The 12,436-nt window shown below is 37.5% G+C and overlaps 1 protein-coding gene across 4 annotated transcripts in view; it reads right to left on the reverse strand.

Moving 5' to 3' along the window:
- LOC127874296 (protein FAM135A-like) overlaps nucleotides 1-12,436 on the reverse strand; it is an 80,834-nt gene that overhangs the window by 26,382 nt on the left and 42,016 nt on the right. For all 4 annotated transcript variants that reach the window (XM_052418531.1, XM_052418530.1, XM_052418529.1 and 1 more), the window contains 6 exons: nucleotides 11,701-11,848; nucleotides 8,188-8,393; nucleotides 6,347-6,420; nucleotides 5,331-5,488; nucleotides 2,706-4,297; nucleotides 1,201-1,343 (listed from right to left, as the gene is read on the reverse strand). In XM_052418531.1, the coding sequence (XP_052274491.1) occupies nucleotides 1,201-1,343; nucleotides 2,706-4,297; nucleotides 5,331-5,488; nucleotides 6,347-6,420; nucleotides 8,188-8,393; nucleotides 11,701-11,848 (2,321 nt within the window). The remainder of the gene's footprint in view (nucleotides 1-1,200; nucleotides 1,344-2,705; nucleotides 4,298-5,330; nucleotides 5,489-6,346; nucleotides 6,421-8,187; nucleotides 8,394-11,700; nucleotides 11,849-12,436) is intronic.

The following is a 12,436-nucleotide window of genomic DNA, read 5'->3' on the forward strand; positions in this document are numbered from 1 at the left end:
TCAAAGGTAGTTAAGCTTCCCATAAAGCTTCATTGAATTCCAGTCAGTAGTTTGGGAGAAATAGCCCGGACAAGAATTGCACTATATGTACAGTTTATAGAAAGTTTCAAAGGGCCATAACTCTGTGACAAATCATCCGACCATAACCTGCTGATAATATGCACATCTCCTCTTGGTAGTGAAGCTTCCCATAAAGTTTCATTGAATTCCCATAATAAGTTGCTGAGTAATAGCTTGGACAAGAATTGCACTATATGTACAATGGAAAATTTCAAAGGGCCATAAATCTGTGAAAAATCATCCGACCAGAACCTGCTGATAATATGCACATCTCCTCTTGGTAGTGAAGCTTCCCATAAAGTTTCATTGAATTCCAGTCAGTTGCTGATAAATAGCTCTGACAAGAATTGCACTATATGTACAATGGAAATTTCAAAGGGCCATAACTCTGTGAAAAATCATCCGATGAGAACCGGCTGATAATATGCACATCTCCTCTTGGTAGTGAAGCTTCCCATAAAGTTTCATTGAATTCCAGTCAATAGTTGCTGAGAAATAGCTCTGACAAGAATTGCATCATATGTACAATTGAAAATTACAAAGGGCCATAACTCTGTGAAAAATCATCCAACGAGAACCGGCTGATAATATGCACATATCCTCTTGGTAGTGAAGCTTCCCATAAAGTTTCATTAAATTGCAGTCATTAGTTGCTGAGAAATAGCCCGGACAAGAATTGCACTATATGTACAGTTAATAGAAAATTTCAAAGGGCCATAACTCTGTGAAAAATCATCCGACCAGAACCCGCTGATAATATGCACATACCTCTTGGTAGTGAAGCTTCCTTTAAAGTTTCATTGAATTCCGGTCATTAGTTGCTGAGAAATAGCCCGGACAAGAATTGCACTATATGTACAATTAATGGAAAATTTCAAAGGGCCATAACTCTGTGAAAAATCATCCGACCAGAACCCCCTGATAATATGCACATCTCCTCTTGGTAGGGAAGCTTCCCATAAAGTTTCATTAAAATCCGGTCATTAGTTTCTGAGAAATAGGCCGGACAAAAATTGTGCACGGACGGACACACGGACGAAGCGGCGACTTTATGCTCCCCCCAAAATAAATTTTTGGGGAGCATAAAAACTATATGAAACAATGAATTAAAAAACCTCAAACAAACATACAGGCACATACTTAATAGTTTTTCGTTGCACTTTTTCCACCAGTTTCGGATGGTCTTTCTTTGGTGATTCAGCCAAGCGTGACATGTCTGGGAACGATGCAGATGAGGTCATGACCTCTGAAGATTTCTTATTGTCCAGGCTACCTTGTGATACCTAAGTAACAAAAATATAATGTTTAAAAATAAAAATGTAAATTTCTAAATTAAACAGGCACCTTAAAACCTTAATGAAATAAGTTCATATGAGTAAACGTATGAGCCTGCTCCATGAAAATGCGTTTGAAGGACGACACTTTCCGATGATATGCTATTTTTCATTTAAAGAGAGTCTCATCTTAGCAAAAAACTAGTTTAGGCGGAAAGTGTCTTCCTACATAAGCCTGTGCAGTCGGCACAGGCTAATCTGAGACAACACTCTAGGCGCATGCATTAGACCCCCTTTTCAAGAGCATGGCTCATATAATTTTGTGGACAGAAATCTCATAAACTGAACAAAATTGCACTGCTTAGTTTATAATTAATGGCTTACTGTTCAGCATATTAATACACAAATTGTAAAATCCAAAAATTAGTGAGAGCAACACTAAAATAGAATTAATAAAAAGAATTAACAGAATAACTTTTGGTTATCAATTAACACAAATTCCAAGTTTTAATGCTAATAAGTTTAAAGAATGTCATATACAAGTTCTAAATTTCAACCTAATAATTATTTTTCAATTTCATTCATTAAGTAAATTAATAGATAGGAACATAATCTGAGTATTACACAGTATTGAGATCCTTGGAAGGCGGCTTTAACAGCCTGTTTCTTATTAAATTAATTAGCCTTGTTCTGGGAAAATTGGACTTAATGCATGTGCTTAATTGGACTTAATGCATGTGCTTAATTGGACTTAATGCATGTGCTTAATTGGCCTTAATGCATGTGCTTAATTGGCCTTAATGCATGTGCTTAATTGGCCTTAATGCATGTGCTTAATTGGCCTTAATGCATGTGCTTAATTGGCCTTAATGCATGTGCTTAATTGGCCTTAATGCATGTGCTTAATTGGACTTAATGCATGTGCTTAATTGGACTTAATGCATGTGCTTAATTGGACTTAATGCATGTGCTTTATAGGACTTCATGCATGTGCTTAATTGGACTTAATGCATGTGCTTAATTGGACTTAATGCATGTGCTTAATTGGACTTAATGCATGTGCTTAATAGGACTTAATGCATGTGCGTTAAGTGACATCTAATATTAGCCTGCGCAGTCTGCACTAGTTAATCAGGGTTGACACTTTCTGCCCTCACTGGAATTTTGTTTAGAAGAGACCTCCTGTAAACACAAAACTCCATAAAGCAGAAAGTGTTGCCCCTGATAAGTCTATGCGGACTGCACAGACTAATCCTGGATAACACTGTGGGTACATGCATAAAGTTCAGATTTCCAAGAATACAGCTAAAATTAACAGCAATCAAGCATAAACCAAAATCTGTCATTAAGACCACGCATAACAAATTATACCTGTAAATGTTCAATTGACTGCGGTAAATAGGAATCACTAGACGCTTTTTGGTTATTTCGGACGGAAATTACAGAAACAGACACCCCAGATTCGCTGAAGTCTGTGACACTCTGATTAAACTCAGAAGGCAGAACAGAGCTGCGTGTGTACTCTTCTTTCAGGAGTTCAATAACAGTGACTTCATCTCTGTCCAACTCTTTATCTGAATGTCCATCGATACTTGCAGTGTCCTTAGAATACAGCGTTGACTGGTCCTGTATTCCAGTGGACCCCTTTGATGATATTGTGGATATTGACAGAGTGCCTGTCTGACTTATACCACTATCTAGCGACGTCATGCTGTCTCTGGGTACGCTATTAACTCGTCTGTTTTCAGCACCACAATTGATAATAGTTATATTGGCACTTTCTCGAACTGAGTGATATCTACTAGAGTCTACGCTCGGGGACTTTAACCCTGGACTAGTCAATAGCATTGCATTCTTTTTAAGTATATCTCTTACTGTTAACCCTTGCTTAGACTCCCGATCAAGCTTTGTGTCATTGCAACTATCATTTTTCTCCAAAATTACACTATTTTTCAGTGAATTTTCCCCGCTTTCACTTTTTGCGTGATTCTGCTCATTCCCACCATCCATACATACATCATAGCCATTTTGCACACAAGTTTCATCATCACTCCTGTCACTGTCATGGAGATCCTTGTCATCCAGAGTTGTTGTCAGAAAATTTGATAAGTTTCTATGTAGGTCATCCTGAAAATCCAAGTGCTTCTTAACAGAATCATCAGTCTCGGTATCACTGTCATCGTTATTGGCTCCCCCATCCCTCATGATTCCACTCTTTACACTCTGGTCCCCCACAAACCCACTGTCTTCGCTGCTCGATACGTCTGACTGCTTTGGCGTACTGCTTCGCAGATCGTGTATCCTTAAATTGTGCATTTTCGCGTTTATATCGCTGGCTGTGATATTTTCACTGTGGGGACGATTCAAAGAATGCCTAACTGGGTCAGTGTAGGCTCTTTTTAATCTCCTTGGCAATTCTGCGGACGCAGGCGCAGCACCTTCCACACTTACATTTGAATCTGAGCCGCCAAAATCGACAGTTATAATGGACTTTTTACCTTTGTCCTTTTTCTTGGCACGTAACGACCGCCTCGCCACCTGCATATATTCGGGTAAGGTCCCTTCACTACCACGACTCCAGTCCCGTTCTAACAACGGCAATGACACTGAATTAGACATGATCTGACCCTGTCTGGGGGCAGAGCTGTTGGCAGTCAAAGGACTACTGCTAGCAGTTGAAGGGCTAAATGTTCCAAGCTCCAGCGAATTCTCTATCACTTTACTATGGACGTTAGGAGAGGCAAAGGTTTTCTTGTAGCCCACAAGTGTCACGTCTTTCTTTACATTAGCGTTGGCATTCTCTGCGTCTTGGAGATTGAAGGAGGACGGACGCTTGAATGTGTGTGGTTGGATGTTCTTGATGATATTTTTACGCCTGGACTTCTGGCGGGCATCTGGCGTAGTCATTTGAGCGAAACTGGGAGAGAGCGACTGGGACCTTGAACTCTTGCCATCTGTTGCGTCTGAAAAAATATGATTTGTTTAAACATGGGGTTATGGGGAATTAACTTAAAATTCATTGAAACTGAGAGAGAGGACATGCATGTGCGTAAAGTGTGGTTACAGATTAGCCTGTGTTCACTTCTGCTGTCTGTTTTTTGTTCTGTTCAAAGGAAATCTCTTTTTAGCAAAAATTCAGTTTAGGATTAAATGCTTAAATTTAAAAATGTAAACATTTTTGCTAAAAAGCTCCAGTATAAAACAAAAATAAAATTAAATAAAGACAATAAGTCCACAAATGGGCTCAAACCACTGATCCTTGCAATTAAAGTCTAGCGCTAAAACCACATCTGTACTGGGAGAGCTTGAGAATAGTTTCATACTTAATGTCAGCAATCCTTGTAATGTCACAAATTATAACGATAAAAACAAAACTCTCCATATTATTCAATTGTTTACCATTTGTAACGCTTTATTTTTTTCAGGTTTTGTAATCTTCAAAAGATGCATATGATGAATACATTACAGCATGCTAAATGTTCAGTATTACTATTTCCTAGCAAATATCATAACTATATATATATAACCAAAATTTGCAAATCTGAAACAATTTTTTATTATGTCAATTTACCAAAACGCGAAAAAGTCCCTTTTAGTGATTTAGGATATAGTCTCATATTATTCTCTACTTCATCACTTCATCAGGAAACTCTATTAAGGGAGAAATTCTTGTAATTATCTACTACTTTTATAACATACAACTAACTGTAAACATAAAATAATCAAAACTGCAATCACAGCCTTGGACCACTCAATAAAAGCATTAAACATATCTGGTCTATACCTGTCCCAATTGGGTGGTTATTGAGAATGTCCACAAATATGTCAAGCTTAATGCACGTGCATAAATGTCAGCCCAGATAAATCTGTGAAGCTCGCAAAGGAAAATCTGGGAAGACACATTCTGCTTGTACAGATGTTTTTAAAGATGTCTTTTGAAAACTAAAATCGATTTTATTGAGAAAGCCTTGAACCCAGCTGATATCTTTTCAATACCTGTCCCAATAGGGTGGTCATCGTAGATGTCCTCGAATATGACTGGTAACGTGTTGAAGTCGCCATCCAGGTCCAGGCACTCGAGATCAAGAGGAGGTAACGTCTGCAGGTACATGGAACTGCGAACCATGGCGGCCAGGTCAGTGTGTCCGTGGAAACTGTCAAGGATCAATAATACATTATAAGAGCATCACCATGGAAACACTGGACTTAATGTTTAAAGGCTAACCTGGGACAACACTTTTCTGCCTAAACTGAATTTTCTGCTTCAAACAAAAAATAGCATTTGGGCGAAAAGTGTTCTTTCTCATTAGCCTGTGTGGACTGCAAGGCTAAACTGGGATAACCATTTATGCACATGCATAAGTGCCCAGTTTACACATAACAAGGTTTGTATGTAATCACTCCAATAGAAACCTGTAAGCTACAAATAAAGCTGAAGTATGAACTTGTTTTTACCTGTAAATTAGCTGCATTAAGTTCAATACATAAAGATCATCAGTGATGCAATGGGTACCTGAGAATGCTGCCACTCCCAAGGATATGACAAACCTATCAGCTGTGCTCTTTAAAAAGTGGCTTTAATGCATGTGCGTGTCTTCCAGATGAGCCTGTGAAGCCTGCACAGGCTAATCAGGGATGAAACTATCCGTTTATATGATATTTTCTGTTTAAAGAAAGTCTAGTATTAACAAAAATCCAGTTTAAGCCGAAAGAGTCGTCCCTGATTAGCCTGTGCGGATTGCAGAGGCTGCAGATTGCAGAGGCTGCGGATTGCACAGGCTGCGGATTGCAGAGGCTGCGGATTGCAGAGGCTGCAGATTGCACAGGCTAATCTGGGTAGACACTTTACGCACATGCATTACAACCCCTTTTCACAGAGCACTGCTCATATAATTCAATCAAATGTCAGTATAAAAACGAATACAGAATTTTACAAAACATCTGGATAACCACAAGAAACATTCTTTTTTTATAATTTCCAACTTATTTGCAGCCTGTAACAAATTTCTCACCTTGGTTCGTAACAAGCCAGGCATTCATTTTTCTGGTACTCATGTGTGAAAAAGCCTTCAGCCATTCTCTTCACCTGGAACAAAATAACGGTTGAAAACAGAAAGAAACATTATTAAACCTTTTTTTGCTTCAATAAAAGAACAGAACCCAACCCCATCTCAACGGGCAAAGGACTTGGGAACTACAAACTTGTAATAAATTATTTTAAAATTGCATGCTAAATGATGAAGTCACAGTATTAACAAACTTTTATTTCCACATTGGAGATTTGACCTGAGCAACCTTGACCTTTGAGTGATGACAAAAGTCCAACAGGAGACAAGCCATTTGCCCATGTAGAATATTTGTGGTATGTTATTTTCCAATTCCATAACAAATTATAGAGTTGATGTCTAGACAAGCCGTCTAATTCTCAAATGTGACCTTTTTTCTTGAAGTGTGACGTGACCTTGGGAAAAGATAGATGCTGTTTCCACATTGTGAAATTGTGGGTAAATTATCTTACAAATGCATGAAGACGGATACAATTAAAGTATGGACAAAGACATTTGAGGAAAAATGTAATCTTTCTAATTTTAATGTGTAACCTTCACCTTTAAGGTTGGGAGATGGTTGGTACACATGATGTCTCAACGAGGCTTGGTGAACATTTTGAATACATTTCTTTTAAACTTGCATGATAAATGATTATATTACAGTTAAGACAAGGTGTTTTATGCAGAGCTCCAGATAAGAGGCGTATCTGCGTATATACGCATTGAAAAACATACAAAAACGCATTAAAAATCGACCCACTGCGTAACAAAACGCAATACAAATCTTGGTACGTATTTTAAATCGATTAAAGTGCGTAACTGATTTAACCAATTATCAAGTTGACTTTTTAGTGTAAGTTTACCGTTGAATCAAAAGTAAGTGAATCAAAATAATTTTGTTATAAAAATGGCGGTCCATAATGTTTGTGGATAAGAAAAAGGGATGTTTTAAGCGACCAGCGGCTTCTGTGGGTATATTTTTAAAGAAAGTCTGGTCAAATCGTCATTTAAAATCATTCTGTTTGCATTTAATAATATATATAACCAATAATAATATTTGTAGATTAAACACGCCATTTACTATGTCAGATTTCTATGGAAAATACCCATAAATATTCCTTAATACTCTTTATGGCTGAAACAAAAGAGTAAAATACGCTTTTACAATAATATCAGGGGGTGAAATACCCTTTAGACCAAATCCTTATCTGGAGCTCTGGTTTTATGTCCACATTTAACTTTTGACTTCTAAGTCTGACCTTCGGAAGAGAAATGTGTGTTACAAGCAACATTCCATTGCTTCATAATGTCGTAAATTACTTTTAAATCACTTGATGAATTATGAGGTAACAGTCCGGACAAGCAGTTTTCAAAACATATTTTACTTTTGAACAAACAATGCCATCTACTGAAAAATCCATCTACCCATGATGTGTGATGCTCCTTTGCTAAATGAAAGATGATGCCTTTATTGCATCAGGTCTAATGGTAGGACGCAAATTACATTAATTTTATCCAGGGTCATCACAATATGTTACATTTCTGATGTACCTACTCAAGTGCTGTGATGCTCCTTGGTCAGATGAAAGATAATGCCCTTATAGCATCAGGTCTAATGGTAGGAAGCAAATGACATTAATTTGATCTACGGTTGTCACGAGATATTATGGGTTCACCTACTCGTGTACAGTGATGCTCCTTGGCCAGATGGAAGATGATGCCCTCATAGTATTAGCTCTAATGGTAGGAAGCAAATGACATTAATTTGATCCACAGTCGTCACAAGATATAATGTGTACACCTACTCGTGTGGTGTGATGCTCCTTGGCCAGATGAAAGATGATGCCCTGGTCGAGGGTGGCCGTCTCCAGGAACTGGGTCCAGAGGATCACGTTGGCTGCACACAGCTGTGTGATGTCCCTTGTCCCCGTCTGGATCAGCTCCTCCTCATTGTCGAACTCCTGGATGCCGTCCATGATACGTGCCAGCTTGTGGTGACAGTTGATGTGCTCTGGGGAGAAGAATGTTGTTTGAAGAGTGATTATTTTACCCCAAATTACATCCTTTTACAGGCTGTTTCTAAAAGGCAAAAAGGAACTCTTTTTTTCACTAACATCTGACAAAATGTTCTAATAAAGTCAATAATTGGAATCTTGCGTTGAACATTCAGTGATATAATTCTATAGTACTTTATAAAATAAATTGAAAATGCAGATAAACATGCACATATTGGAATACTGTTCATATTATATATTATCATATTGATATTGTTTCAATTTACCCAATTTCACAGTTTATCAAGCTATTTTTCCTAATCTTAAAGGCATAAGACAGGAAGTATAAAGCATAAAAAATCACAAAAGGAGGTTTTATGCTGTTTGCTGCTCATAAGGATGTTATTGGTACAGTTTATGTTCTCTGGGGAGTTTTACATTTGATTCCCATTCAGAGAAATCTGTGCTTTATGCATATGCGTTAAAGTCATCCCAGACTAGCCTGTGCAGCCCACATGCTAAAGAGGGACGACACTTTTTGATTTTTTGTTTACAGGAAGTCTGTTTTTAAAAACTCAAACTTATACGTAATCTGTTGTCCCCAATTTGTCTTCAAAGACCTCACAGGCTAATGTGGGACAACACATGATATTTTCCCACTCAGAAGCAACGTGAAAATGGCTTTACGCATACAGCATAAGACCAGAACAGCCTGACAGCAACTCCCAGTCTGTTCACGATTCATACTGTTTACTGCTTATCAGTTTTTAAGGATGGGAAATGAAGGTTTAAAATATCTTCTTAATAGAAAGGTCTTTAATCTAATTAAGACGTCTAAGGGAACTACAAACGTGTCAAAGTGAGTATCTGAGCGGAAAAGGGTTCGACTAGGGCCCATATTCACCAACCCTTTCTTAGACTTACAATGAAGGATGGACTTGGAACCGCGAACAACACATTCAGCTTTTGAATACATACAGGCTACAAATATTGTTTAGGTAATAAATAGTTCTAAATGAAGAATTACAGGTTTTTAATTCCATTCAATATTTTACTCTTCTTTTCTATCATAACATTACAGTTTAAAGATTTTTTTATTTTCAGTCTTAAGTCCAACAATTAGTTGGAGAATCCTGACCCAGGTTAACATTAGAATCAAGATATTGCTATAAGCCTTATGTAAGTGTATAAAAGAAAAGAAACCCCAGAAGCTCTGTACAGGAAAATGTTAATAATTGACTGATCAATGTAAAGGACAATTTTTTCGACAGAAGATTCAAATGGACTGATAATCCTAAAGGTGGAACCGTTGTTTTGCCAGATTGGTTAAAGCATATGTAGAATGATGTCGCATAATTGGTGTATTTCATGTATATTCCTTGTTCGGTGTAACTGAATACATAATATCTGTCTTCATGAAGAAATGCATAAATGGGCATCATATGTCATCGTCAAATTAGATGAGAAAAATGCACCAAGTTATTGCCCATGGCTAGGTTCACTAATTAGTTATGTCTATGGTAAGCACATGCAGCACTGTTAATTTGTGTATATTTTCATGTAAAATGACAGGTGAACTTTCATATATGTAGTTAAACAAACGTGGTCTCGCCTAATTATTGGCATATATATGCACAAGATATGTAAGTCACACATAAAGCCATCCCGTATCAGGTAATTCAACTCATGTTAAAGTCAATCATCCAGACAGCCGTCACCCAATTTATTTGTCCATTATTGAATAAATTGGCATCTGCGTTGTATGAAGAGGAGTCCTAAGTTTGACAATCGAGTAGGGTAGTCACGCTTTCTTGACGTGGCGGCCAATAGGCCGCGGCGCTGTAAAATTGTACTCCATGAACATTAGAAGCGTTGTGTTAGAAATTATTTAACAGAAATAAATCTCTATGCAAACAGAAATGAACTTTAGTTGTTACTGTGTGTTTTCCACAAACGATACAATTACGCTACAATGATGCTCAGCCAATGAAACTAATTAAGAGCCCAGGTTAATGTCACGGCATATCATAATTATTTACTTTGGACCAAATCTTTGATTGTTGACTCTATATGCTTAAGCTTATTTCCAACATAGATATTTCATATAAATTGTTCACAATTGTTTCCTGCTTTCATTCAAAAGTAGATTGCCCAGCTCTAATACCACCTTTTGATATTGACTTGCCCAGACTTCAATCTACTTTCTGTAGGTCAATTGACAACCATTAATGTGTGCCCCTTTAATGGCATGGTCAGATTTTCAGCTTTTAACATGTCCAGCTTTTCAAACAATAATATCAGAATGAGTGCCAGCTTCTCCAAATTGTTAACTGCAAATAACCGTTATGTTTGTGTGTAGATCTAATGTGGTCCATTTTAAAAATGATAGAATAAACTCTCAGCAAAAACAAACAAACTCAATGATATATTTTCTATTAAGTAATAGTACTTATGTGTACTTTTTCGTTAATTAAAGGAAGTAATATTGGAACCCCCACAAAAGATGAAACTATCATACCCCTCTTGCTTTGATCACCAAATGCTACCAGTTAAACAGCTAGATCTGATAAAGTTAACCCTTTGCATGCTGGGAAATTTGTCGTCTGCTAAAATGTTGTCTGCTGAATTTCTAAAATTAGCATTTTCTTCGATTTTTTTTCAAAGAATACTATCAGAATAGCAAACATTTTGGATCCAGATGAGACGCCACATTCTGTGGCGCCTCATCTGGATCCAAACTGTTTGCAAAGGCCTTCAAAATTCGGTTCCAGCACTGTAAGGGTTAACAACAACTGGTTAAGCTATACAGGCATTCAAAAGAAGGAAATAATTCCCCATAAAAAATGTGAAATAATTCCCCATAAAAAATGTGAAATAATTCCCCATAAGCCTCCCAGGAGAAAACACAAGGAAATGCCCAATAAAGACAGCTTGATTTTCAACATAGTTTTTTTTCACTATTTTGGGAAATAACGCGTACTTTTGCCTCAAATAAGGAAATTAATGTTGTATATTTTAGGCTAACAAATACTTAAAAATTGATAATAAAAGTGATTTCAATATTTCCCAAGTTTCAACTTATAGAGCTAGATTTGGAGATAATTTTGACATGTTAAGACTTATTATAATTATTTTTTGAAATCAAAAGGGAATTTTTAGGTCCCATTTGGGAACAATATATACTTTCTTCCATCGGGAATTGGTCCCCCTAACAAACCAAAAGGGAATTTTTAGGTCCCATTTGGGAACAATATATACTTTCTTCCATCGGGAATTGGTCCCCCTAACAAACCCAAAGTTGAACGAAAATAATACACTGCTCACCAAGCTGGAACTGAGATCTGCAGATATCCTTGAGGTAGAACTCAAAGGTGGTTTGAAGACTCTCATACGCTGACAGCAGTAGGTTACATATATGATGGTGCATTGACCAGGCTGAATGCAGATTCACCGGTGAACACTGGTCCGGATCCTGTAAACAATCAGTCAGATGATGCATGTGCGCCTTGCTCTGGGAAAACAGGGCTTAATCAATGTGCTGTCAGTGTCATCCCACAATAGCCTGTGCAGTTTAAACAGGCTTATCAGGGATGAAATGTTTAGCCTTAACTGGATATTCTCTTACAAGAGACTTCCTTTAACAGAATAATATCAAACAAGCAGAAAGTGTTATTCCTGATAAGCCTGTGCTGACTGCACAGGCTAATCTGGGGTGACACTAAACGTGCATGCATTAAGTCCTGTTTTGCACAGTGAGGCTCACATTTAGGTATGTGAGTGTACTTTTATGTTGATGAGGTTCTTCTGCACTTGAGGCTGCATTATGCATGGACCCAGCGCTCAAGTGCACGTCCTTGCATTCCAGGGAATGTCCTGGTACTCTCTTTTTTATAGACACATGAAAGTTGGGCAGTACCTTGATTTTTAAAACAATACATACAAACATTCAATTTACATGTGTTCCAGTACTTAAGAGAAACCAGATTACCATGCGACTAGCATGAGGAAACCACAGCCATTTGGCATGGTTACATCCATTGAAACCACAAATAGGGCTGTC

Source organism: Dreissena polymorpha, chromosome 3 (assembly GCF_020536995.1).
Source record: "Dreissena polymorpha isolate Duluth1 chromosome 3, UMN_Dpol_1.0, whole genome shotgun sequence".
Taxonomy (NCBI): domain Eukaryota; kingdom Metazoa; phylum Mollusca; class Bivalvia; order Myida; family Dreissenidae; genus Dreissena; species Dreissena polymorpha.